The following is a 12,846-nucleotide window of genomic DNA, read 5'->3' as shown; positions in this document are numbered from 1 at the left end:
ACATACAGAGGGCCCAGAGACATATGAAAAGATGCTCAGCATCACTAGCCATCAGAGAGGTGCAAATTAAAACCACAATGAGGTACCATCTCACAACAGTCAGAGTGGCCAACATAAACAAATCAACAAACAAATGTTGGAGAGGATGCGGAGAGAAGGGAACCCTAGTACACTGTTGGTGGGAATGCAGACTGGTGAGGCCACTGTAGAGAACAGTATGGAATTTCCGCAGAAAACTAAAAATGGAACTGTCCTTTGACCCAGCATTTCCGCTGCTGGGATTATACACAAAGAACCCTGAAACACCAACCCAAAAGAACCTATGCACCCCAATGTTTATAGCAGTACAATTTACAATAGCCAAGTACTGGAAGCAACCTAAGTGCGCATCAGCAAATGAGTGGATCCAAAAAACCATGGTATATCTACACAATGGAATTCTATGCAGCAGAGAGAAAGAAGGAGTTTATACCCTTTTGTGACAGCATGGGTGGAACTGGAGAGCATTATGCTAAGTTAAATAAACCAGGTGGTGAGGGACAAATACCATATGATCTCACCTTTAACAGGAACATAATCAACAAAAGAAAAAAGGGAAGAAAATATAACCGGTGACATTGAAGTTAAGAACAATCTAACAATAGCCAGGGAGGAGTGGGGAGGGGATAGTGGATAGAGGGGATTACAGGAGCTACTATAAAAGACACATGGACAAAATCAAGGGGGAGGGTGGAGGCAGGGGAGGGATGGGGTTTCGGCTAGGTGGGATGGGGGGATGGAGAGAAAAGGTAGACAAGTGTAATTGAATAACAATAAAAATTTTAAAATAAATGTATTCTTCTTAATAATAAACCTTTCTGCTGTAAAACAGTATGCCATGTTGTGCTAGTAGCTCCTCACATATCTCATGTTTACTGTGTCCCTGGATTCATCATTTTGTCTTGTGCTTGATTTAACCTCATGTTGTTGTGTGCAATAACATGCTGCACGGGGCTTACAGCCCAGGACCAATATGATACATCCTAGGTGTGGAGTAGGCTATTCCATCTAAGTTTGTGTAAGTGTACCCTGTGATGTTCACCCAGTGACAAAATCTCTGAAGAACACATCTCTCAGATTGCCTTCTAATCGTTAATCAGCACATTACTATATCTAAAAACCAATTACTTGTGTATTTTAAAATGTTGGAAATGGTGAATTTTATATTACATGAATTTTATTGGCATTAAAACAAAAAAAAATGCCAAAGGTAAATATTTTTCTCACTCTCGTCTTCAGAAACCTTCTCTTTATTGTACCTTTCCCCCAGAAAACATGACAAGGTATTGACACAAGAGGAAAAGTAGAAAGACATGTGTAAACAGTTTCATTAATTTTTTTTTGCCTTGTTCCAGGCTCCTTTTCATCCATAAATTAGCTGCAATGTAGATCTTTTTTTGTTAGGCCCAGTCTGCCAGATTCTTCTCCTTTTTGTCTTTTTTTAAGAGGAACCAGCAATCGTTTTAACATTTGCAGTTATTTTCCTCACTAAGTGTTGCTGCAGAATAAGATACAGTATCTGAGCTCTTCCCTCACTTGATAACCCAGAAGAAATAATTTATTTTCATTTTTTATTAATAGTAATAAACAAAACAAAATCATGAGGAAGTTCAACAGATTAGGCAGTATAGTACATTTGTTCAGAGAACTATCTGGAATCATCCTGACTTTGCCACTTATAAGCCCTGGTAATTCTGGAAAAATTCTTAAGCGCTTTGTGCCTCTTTCCCTTCATCCCTGTAATGTGAATGAGTAATAAAACTACATAGTTCATGGGGGTTGTTCATGTAACTCAGAACAGTGTCCAGCACACGTAAGCATGGAAAACTACATAGAATATAAATGTAGTTATCACAATTCTCTTGACTCATGTGAGTGGTTATTACACAGGAGAAATTTATGTTGTAATTTATCTCTTCCAAAACTGATGTAGCTCTTAAACTTTTCTTTCTCAGGAAGAAATTAGGAGTTTGAAAATAATTTCTGTATGGAAACTATTTTCAATTTCTACTCCATGATCCAATCATTCCCTAAAATAATTGTATACATAGGAACATTAACTGTCATTCAAAAGAGGGCTTTTTTGTTTTCTTTTGTTGTTCTACCTAGAATATAGTTTCCTATGGTTTCACTCTGGTAAATTCTTGTTATCGCTTTAAGTGTGCAGCTATATCCTCAGAGGATGAATAAATTCTTCTCCTGGGGTCCAGTGAAGTCATCTGTCTATATATAAAAGTGACATTCTAGTTATTTATTTATGTTATCATAAAACTAAGTGATCTATTCAATTATTGAGGTTATGGATTGCACCTTCTTTATTGCATTAACCCAGCATACTGTCTGGCACCCAGCAGAGTATATCTACTACTTATAAGGATAATTAAGTACAATTTATTATCAGATTAATAAAGTAATACATATTTGGTATTATATTAGTATCATGCCTAGCTCCATTAACAAAACCCCTGAACATTACCTACAACCCAGTTCACATTAAAATTTCCTTGTTGTACTTATTGTGTACATGTTTACCTATGCATATGTGTGTATAGACTGGTGTTTGTCCTTTAGAATATCCCACATTCTGAATTTGATTTATTGCTTTCTCTCTATGTAAATCCTATTGCACCACATCTTAAAGCACTCACTAGTGACGCCATGGTTATAATTGGCTTTATGTAGTAGTTTCTGCTCATTTTCCCTATCTAAATCGTTAACATTTTTTTATGAATGTTGTCATTTGTTTCTTCCTAAAGTGTTTTGCTATTTCATTAGATGTTGAAAAATACTTATTTTCCAATTTAATCTTTTATTCTATATACTATTCAGAATTATTCTATTCAAGAAACTTATTTATTTAAATCCTCTAACCTTATTTGTATAAAAAAGCAAAAATATATATGCTTTTCTTGGTATTTGTCTGACACCTTAATAGCCACAAATATTTATGATACGTTTTCTTTTTCATGAATTTATAGATTTCCATATATTTCAGGTGTGCATCTGGGAATGAAGTCCAATTTTTGGCTTACAAATATACAACTGTTTTGGCACAATTTGCTGAGAGGACTGTTCTGTATCCACTGAATCACCAGAGCAGAGCTTTTGATACAGAAAACAATAAAAAACAATAAAAACAAAATCCAATTACTTGAGAAGATAAATATGTTTAATATCTCTAATTGTGGTCATCAGAGAAGGAAATGACAGGGCACAAATTATTGATTTTAAAGTTTAGAAATGTGATATTGAGGAGGAAATTTTTATCCTCTACTTTTCTGTGTTCTTCTGGCTGATCTAAGAATTAAATTGACATGAGACAGATTAACAGGTGAAAATGAAATTTAATTTTATATGTACCCACAGGGGTCCACAAGAACAGGAGGCCTGCTCTGGCCAGGTGGCTAAGTTGGTTGGAGCATCATCCCGTAATGGTGGGTTCCATCCCCATTCGGGGCTTGTATGGGAGGCAACTGATCAATGTTTTTCTCTCACATCCATGCGTCTCCCTCTCCCTTCTTCTCTCTCTAAAATCAATAATGAGACGCATCCCTAGGTAAGAATTTGAAAAAAGGTTATGAGACCTACAGGCATTCAGGCAATTGAGTTTTATACATTATTCTGACTAAGGAGGAAGGGGTTGGAGCCCGAACTTCAAAGGGGGAAAGACAATTCACAAGGAGATGAGAAGGAGACGTTTGGTAAACAAACAATTGTTCTGCCATGAGGAGAAGCCCTTCTTATGTAAAAAATATGATCTTTGGTAATAGCTGCTTTCCTGGTGCAGGCTTTCTATCTAAATTATTTAGGAAGTTAAGGAAGAGGCCAAAAGCCCTTCTTGAGTTTATTGGGCCTTGTTTGTCTCCAGCTCAAAATAATTCACGTGCCAAATTGGCACATTCTGAGGTGATCTGCTCTGACCCTGATCAATACTACAAACACTTTTATGCCACAAAATGAACGATTTATTTGAAATGAACAAAATCCTTATAGGACATAAACTGCCAAATCTCTCGATAAAAAATAAAACTTGTATAGCCCTATTATTTGTTAACATAATTTATTTGTAGTTAAAAATGTCCCTACTAAAAAACAAAATAAAAGAAGAAAAGAGAAAAATCTAGATTTAGATGGCCTCACTGGTGATTTCTACCAAAACATCAGTCATGTCTAATTTTTATTCTGGAATGTATAGATCTTTTCAATTAAAATGCAGTTCACATACATTATATTCGTTTCAGGTGTAGAACATGATGAGATTTCACATTTATATCCCCTAGAAAGTGATTACCACAAAACCTCCACTACCCATCTGTCACTGTCCAAAGTTATTATCACGTTATTGATCTTGCCTATGCTGTACTTTATATCCCTGTGACTGATTTATATTATGTTTGTGCCTCTTAATCACCTTCATCATTTTGCCCATATCCCCACAGCCCTACCTTCTGGCAATTTATCAGTTTTTCTGTATCTATGAGTTTGTTTTATTTGTTCATTTCTTTAGTTTTTTTTAGATTCTTCACATAAGTAAAATGATGTAGCATTTCCCTTTCTTGACTTATTTCACTGAGTATAATGCCCTTTAGATCTACTCATGTTGTCACGAATGGCACGATTTCATTTTTTTCCCGTAGGTGAGTAATATCCTAGTGTAGATGTGTGTGTGCATGTATTCACTTCTCTGTCCATTCATCTACTGATAAACACCTAGGTTGCTTCAATAACTTGAATATTATAAATAATGCTGCATTGAACACAGGACCCAGCAATTCCACTTTGGGGAGCTTATCTGAAGAAAATAAAACATTAATTCTACCAAAAATTTAAGAATACTAATTATATACACAGGCTTTCCAAAAATTAAATAGGATGGAAGTCTTCCAAATTATGTTTATCCAGCATTACCATGATACTCAAAATGGGCAAAGACATTAAATTAGAATGCATCTACAGAAGATGATCCTGATGAATATATACTGGCATAAAAACGGACCCATAAATAGAAGAAAGCACAGAAATAAATATACACATATATGGTCAATTAATTTTTGAGAATAGTGCCAAGAAAATTCCCCTCAATAGATAGCACTGGGAATATACAATGGGGAAAGAACAATATCCTCAGTAAGTAGCTTTGAGAAAACTAACAGCCACACACAAAAATTAACTCAAAATAGCTTCATTAACACTTAATCAGCACACACACAAAAAACAAACCTTAAATGTAAAGCCTAGAAAGTGTAAACTCATACAAGAAAACATAGGGAAAAACTTCCTGACATTGATCTTCACGATGCCATTTTGATTATGGCACCAAAAGCAAAAATCAGCAAGTGAAACTAATCAAACTAAAAAGCTGCTGCACAACAAAGAAACAGTCAATAAAATGAAAAGATGGCCTACAAAATAATAGACAATATTTTGCAAACTTCACATCTCAGAAAGGGTTAATACTGCCCAAAATATAAGGAATTCATACAATTCAATAGCAAAACACACCAAATAATTTGACTAGTTAGGGGAAAAATGACCTAACTAGGCCTTTTCTAAAGAATATATTAAAATGCTATCTGGAATGGAAGGGTATTTAATATCACTAATCTTTAAAGGAATGCAAAACAAAATGACAGTGAGATGTTACCTCATGCCTGTATCTCTATCAAAAAGACAAGAGATAATTTCCAGTGAGAATGTGGAGAAAACGGACCCTTGAACACTGTTGGTGGAAGTGTATATTGGTGCAGCCACTATGGAAAACAGTTTGGAGGTTCCTCTAAAAATTAAAAATAGAACTATCATAGGATTCAGCATTTCCACTTCTGGGTAAAGGGTCTAACCAGAAAGTATCCAGCCATGTAATATAATATTGACATTTATTGAAGAAGATACAAGATATAAGAAACATTGTATATAGGACAATGATGCTTCAGTCCCCTTCAAAGTAGGTACCTTGGGACCTCACACACCTCTCCCAATCCCTATCAGCTGCCCCATCATATTTTCCTGAATCTCATCAACAGTCTGAAATGTCTTCCCTTTCAAAGGTGGGGTTTTTTTTGTGTGGTTTTTTTTTTTTAGTTTTGGGAAAAGCCAGGAGTCACAGAGTTACAAATCTGGGCTATAGTAGAGCTGAGTCACCTGAGTGATTTGATGTTTCACAAAAAAACCCTCCATGAACATGTGTGTTGTTATGATGAAGCTGCCAATCACAGGTGCCCATTGCTGCAGTATTCTGAATCATCCAAGTAGTTTCTCCACAGGAATATTCAAGCTTAATGCCAAATTTGATGCTGATTTGTTGCTCTACTCATTTTCTCATTTTGAGTGCAATAGCCACACAGTTCACATGTTCATTCAATGGTGTCTACTGCTCCCACTCACTAGTACAGTGGAGTCATCATTGTTCACATATGCCCATTCTAGTTGACTCTCCTTGGCTACTATGTTACACAGATGTTGTGCAAACCATTCTCATTATATTAACAATGGCTGTATTTTATCCAGACACACCTTGTATATCTGAAGCAAGTGAAGTCATTACCTCAAAACGCTATTTGTACCCCAAGTAATTAATGAGAACATTACAACATAAAATTCATAATTTGCAGAAGAATTAAAATCATTAAAAATATGTGTGTGTGTGTCCATCTGTGTGTATACACCAAAGTAAATATACATAATTTAAATCAACAATATTTCCACCCTAAAGAATTTAAGAAAAAACTTCAAATTAAGCAAAAAGCAAGTGGAAGTGAAGCTGTCATAAATATTACAATACTATTAAATGAACTTGAAAAAAGAAAAACAATAAAAAAATTCAACAAAACCAAAGCTATTTAAAAAAATGATTAATCGTTAAATGTCTAGCAAAACTAACAAAAGAAAAAAGAGAAAAGACAGAAAGTACTACCAGAATGAAGGAAGAAGAAGGTGTAACTATGATGCCACAGATAGTAAAAGGAAAATAAGGAAAAAGTACAAGCCACACTATGCTCATAAATTTGATAATTAAATGAAATAGACCAATTCTAAAACATATAAAATACCAAAATTTACATAATAAAATATGGATATCTCTATATCTATGACAGAATTTGAATTTATAGTTGAAATTCTAAAAATAAAATTCTAGTCTCAGTTGGTTCACTTTCATTAGAATTTGGTAAATTCTACCAAACTTTTATTTTCTTTTCATGGAAAAAAATATACTAAATCTGCACAACTCTTCCAGAAATCAGATGAGTAGAGAAAATTTACCCATGCTTTTATAAGATTAACATTATCTCATTTGAAACCAGAAAAGTAAAATAAAAGGAAACAGCAGCCCAATATCTCTGAACATAGCTGAAAAGTTCTTAACAAAATTTGAATAGTAATTCAAATACAGTAATATATACAACATACATACATCACATTCAGATTTGGTATTATGTATGTTTACTTCCCAGTAGATATATAAATATATATTAACCAAAGCCCAATGTTATGTAGCTTTTATGGAAATGGACATATATAAAATAATTGCAATAAAATAAGGTAAAAGCACAAACTTTTGGAAGAAAGCATCTAATCCTGGTTTTGCAAACAAGGAAGATTTCAAAGACTATATGACATTTATATGAAAACTTAAGGATATATGTGTGTGTGTGTGTGTGTATGAGAGAGAGAGAGAGAAAAAATGCCTAAGAATTACAAGAAATGGTGAATATTTGATGAGGTCATAGGAAAGGTCACACAGGACTATTGTTCTAGAAAAGATACCTTCACTCAGGTAATTATTTAAGAGTAACATTAATAACTGTCAAAAGTAATTATTTGCTTTGAACATTTATGGAAATGTTCTATAATCTTTGCTGTCCAATAGATGAGCTACTAGCTACATTTGACTATTGAGTACTTGAAATACAATTAACATAAGTACTGAATTTGTATAAAATGATTTTTAAAAACTTTTTTTACACTAAGGAAATTGAAGCAGTATTCAGAAAACTCTCAACTTTATATTCTCAAATTTATATTGGAAACTAACATATTAGGTTGCCAATTGGTCTGAAAAATAATGTAGAGAAAAACAAACTTCACATTTAGTGTTCTGGTTTGCTTGTTGAAATTTTTTCTGTTTCCCTGGACACTGACTCCCAAGAGTCCTTTTCAAATTTCAATACTAGTGTATATTATCCTTTATATTCCTTAGTGTGTTGTGTGTATTCCTGTCCTGACTGAATTAGTCCTCTTGAGCCAGGGTCACAGAGAATAGATAAAACAGGAAGTAGGTTATGCAAGTGAAGTCTATATAGAAAACACACCAGAGAGTTTTAAAAACATTTGATATGTTTTCTCTTTTATGTATTTGTTCCTCTCTCACTCTCTATGTCAGAGAAATATATTCCCTCTGGACAATGTGGGAAATTTAATACAAAAAAATGGACAATGGAAAGCAAATTTGTTAAATGAGAGGAAATATTTTCAGAAATGTTGAGCTCCCTGGAATATAACAATGACAACTGCTACTGTTTTTAATATTGTGTATATTCTGACTGTTAGTGAGCCTTTCTGAAAATCAGAGGTAAGTGGGGCATAAGGAAGACAATGGGGCAAATTCGGAAAATTGTAATAGTATAAAGAGTAGAATATAGATTATAAATAAATAAATAAATAAACAAACAAATAAAAGTATTTTTTGTTGTTGTAGTTTCAAATGAGGGCTAAACAGGCCATTATTTATTTATTTATTATTTTTCTTTTTCTTTTTTTTTAATTGTTATTCAATTACAGTTGTATGCCTTTTCTCCCCATCCCTCCACCCCACCCCAGATAAAAGTATTTTTCTCACCAAAAAATTCCTTTGAGCTCTTAGCTCAAGGAAATATAAACATATGATAATGTGAGGTATTACTTTTATTACAACAAGTCAACTAAAAACAAATCCCTTGACTATGGAGACAGCTTAAAATCTTGACTTGTCATATCCTGGCTAAAAATATCATAACTTGATACAACATCAAGTTATATAGTCAATAGTGTACCTAATGATGCCTTTATAAAAATGAACCATCTTTCAATGGAAATCAGGTAACTACATGTCTTCTTTACTGTCTCAGTTCAACCAGAACCAACAATTGATCAGTATTATAGCTACTTACAAAAACAAAACAAAAACAAAAGACCCTCATTTTTGTCTGAAGAACCTATATAGGTTAAAAAAATAAAAAGAAACAATGTTACTTTTGTAAGTGGTTTGAAACACACAGTGGAATTTTCCCATTCTCCTAAGAAGGGCTGTGACCTGAGATCATGAATCTGGGAATGTCTCTGGAGCTGGCCTGCACAGCCCTTTCTGCTTCCACGTAAGTGATGGTGACAATGCCCTCCTCACTGCTCTTGGCTAAAAAATAACCAGACTCCTCCACAAGTATCCTCAATATTTCCTATGCAAAAATCAATATTCCATTTCCTTTGATTTATAAATAATTCAAAGAAAATAATTTCTGTCTACTAAGAAACTAGAGTATGTCATTTAAAGATTAATGTCAATAAGCCAAAACCAAAATATGATTATTAAAGTATAACTTGTCAACAGTGTGGTGATTGTGGGGAAGAGGGATGTAAGGGAAATAAATGGTAATGGAGAAATATGATGAAATAATTTTGAGAAAAATGTCGGTCATAAGGATAGTATAGCTACTTATTATATATGGATATGTATATCTGTGACTTTACACACATAAGTGAGAAGGCCTGGCCAGGCACTCAGTTGGTTAGAGTGTCGTTCCCATATACCAAGTTCACAGGTTCGATCTCTGGTCCAGGCACATTCAACAAGCAACCAATGAATGCATAAATAAGTAGAACAACAAATCAAAAAGCCAAATCATAAGCCAAATTCTGGTTCCACACTTGGATAGTTCTTAATCCACAATTCATGATGTGTTCCTTGTGTTTTCTCCTGTAGATCTGGCAGGAGGAAAACAAAAAAGCAACTGAAGAATGAGAAACCATACAGAAGTAACAGAATTCATCCTCCTGGGACTATCAGATGACCCAAAGCTTCAGGTGGTGATCTTTGTCTTTCTGGTCATCACCTACATGCTCAGCATCACTGGAAACCTGACCATCATAACCCTTACCCTGCTGGATTCCCATCTCCAGTCCCCTATGTATTTCTTCCTCAGAAATTTCTCCTTAGTAGAGGTTTCATTCACAACTGTCACTATGCCTAAATTCTTGGGCACCATTATTTTAGGGGATAAAACCATTTCCTTTAACAATTGCATTGCTCAGTTATTTTTTTACATTCTCTTGGGAGTAACTGAATTTTACCTTCTGGCTGCCATGTCCTATGATCGCTATATTGCCATCTGCAAACCTCTGCATTACATGACCATCATGAATCGAAGAATCTGTATACTCCTTGTCTTCTCTTCCTGGCTAGCTTCATTCATAATCATATTCCCCTTACTCATGTTGCTCTTGAATCTCGATTACTGCAGATCAAATATTATTGACCATTTTACCTGTGATTACTTCCCCCTGCTGCAACTATCTTGTTCAGAAACAAAACTTCTAGAGATAATGGGGTTCTCCTGTGCTGTGTTTACTCTGATGTTCACTTTGGCGTTGATATTTCTGTCCTATCTCTATATCATCAGAACGATTTTAAGAATTCCTTCTACTAGTCAGAGGACAAAGGCCTTTTCTACGTGTTCCTCTCACATGATTGTCATCTCCATCTCTTATGGCAGCTGCATTTTTATGTATATTAATCCTTCAGCGAAAGATAGGGTGTCCCTGAGCAAGGGAGTTGCTGTGCTAAACACCTCAGTAGCACCCATGCTGAATCCTTTTATATACAGCTTAAGGAATGAGCAAGTCAAGAAAGCCTTCGTGAACATGGTAAGGAAGACTCTTTCTCACAAGCAAATTAAATAATGTGGCATAGTGAAGTAGAGACACATTGCAGGAAAATCTAAAAATATAAGCATAAAATTTCAGTAGCTTCTTCAAGTCTCAGTAAACTCCCTGTCATTCTTGTTTATTCTCTTTGTTTTTTCTGTTTCTTCTATATACTTACCATTTAATTTAAATCACTTTTCTTCTGTCTTTCTGACTCTCATTCTTCTGAACATGTCAACATTTGTAATTTAATTTTTTATTTATGTATAGTTGGTATAGATCTTAGGTTGATAATGTTAAATTCAGGTATACTATAACACAACTTCTTAAACAATAATGATGTTTAAAACTGAATTTATATGTGGAGTTCTGTTTAGGAAAAAATAACCACCAGGATCCCACCCACCTCCTTTGGTCCTCAGCAGCCTTCAGGCATCAACAGTATGTTAGTTCCCATCAGGTCTCCAAGATCATCCAGGGTGTCCAACCCTTTGTCATCTCTGTTCCATACTGGAAGAAGAAGAGCTGTCTTGGGCCACACAGTTAATACATTGTGACATGTAGTCACAAAAAGATCTCATAACGTTTCAAGTAAATTTATGTTTTTGTATTGGGCCACATTCACAGCCATGCTGGGTTGCATGCAGCCCATGGGTTGCAGGTTGGACACCCTGGCAGACACCTGTGCTTGAATAGCCCCTAGAAAGCCCAACTATTATATCCATGTTCTCCTCTTCTCCTTTCCTCCAGAGGGAGGGGCCACTGAGCAGTATTGGCCTCAATGTACTGCTGTAAATGGGTGAATCATAAAATATCCAGAAAATTGTTTATAATGTCATACCTTCTTTACATGAAATCCTTTTAATTTAGTTGAATATCACTTGATGGCCTAGAATATAGTAGTTACGTTTGTAATCATTTCGTGGCCATTGAAAAATTATGTATAATGACACTTGAGTGCAGTGTTCTATATGAGTCAACTAGGTCAAGTTTATTAATCTCATGATTTAAATTTGTACTTTTACTGTTTCTGTTATTACTGAGCTATTTAAATCTCTTTATACAATGATGGGATGGTTTCTTTCTCTTTGTAATCATATCAATTGCTTATTTTTTTTAATATTAACACTGTGTTTTTATACAGACACAAATTTGAAACTGGCATATCTTCTCTGGAACATGACTTTTCTTATCATTATGAAAAAGAGCAATTCCACTTCTTATGCAGTACACTTTTTTCAGTAACATCTACATTGACTAATATCAATGCAGCTACAGACCAGCATTATTTAAAATATATTGCATATATAACATATGTTATTTATCAGTCATTTGCTTTTCAGTGGAAGCTAGCATATTGTACAGAACACCTGTGACTCAGTACATATTTTCATTTCTTGGTTACCTACGATAGGTACTCCCAACAAGGCTATATACATGTGGATACAGGAAGAGAATGTAAATACAGGAGAAATTTGCTTCAAAGGAGTCTGAGTCATCTGTTCATAAGCCTTACTTGTGTGTGCCTTCTCAACCTGCTTAACACTGTTCTCCTAAGTATATCTCCCTTTGATGATAGATTGTTGCTGTGAATGACCAGCATTATAACTCAGAGTCCAATTACACTCACCCCAATTATGACAAGCCCAAATCTAATTGTCAACTAATGACATCCTATGAATTGACTTATAGTCTCTACCAGGTCACAGTAGTAAGCCAGGAAGTGATCTTCCAAAGGAAAATGTACATCTGCAATACATTGCTCCATAAGCACACACTGTGTTGTGAATCTTCCAACTGAGGCAAAGCAGAAGTGCCCCATAGCATCCCTATTTGTCACTGACACTGTAAATAACATTAGAATTTCTTGATCATTTGACCCAAATGGAAGAGTACCAATTCTAAAATCAA

General features: G+C 34.7%; 1 protein-coding gene across 1 annotated transcript; it reads left to right on the top strand.

The window, feature by feature from the left end:
* Positions 1-8,344: 8,344 nt before the first annotated feature.
* Positions 8,345-12,354, top strand: LOC112318442 (olfactory receptor 6C1). The gene is made up of 2 exons (XM_024575699.3): positions 8,345-8,608; positions 9,995-12,354. The coding sequence occupies exon 2, from the start codon at positions 10,030-10,032 to the stop codon at positions 10,969-10,971; it is 942 nt and encodes a 313-aa protein (XP_024431467.2). The 5' UTR covers positions 8,345-8,608; positions 9,995-10,029; the 3' UTR covers positions 10,972-12,354.
* The last annotated feature ends 492 nt before the right edge of the window (positions 12,355-12,846 follow it).

The sequence above is a fragment of the Desmodus rotundus genome, chromosome 3 (genome assembly GCF_022682495.2).
Source record: "Desmodus rotundus isolate HL8 chromosome 3, HLdesRot8A.1, whole genome shotgun sequence".
Classification (NCBI taxonomy): domain Eukaryota; kingdom Metazoa; phylum Chordata; class Mammalia; order Chiroptera; family Phyllostomidae; genus Desmodus; species Desmodus rotundus.
Note: the sequence above shows the minus strand (reverse complement) of the source record. Positions and strands in the feature narration are given on the sequence as shown.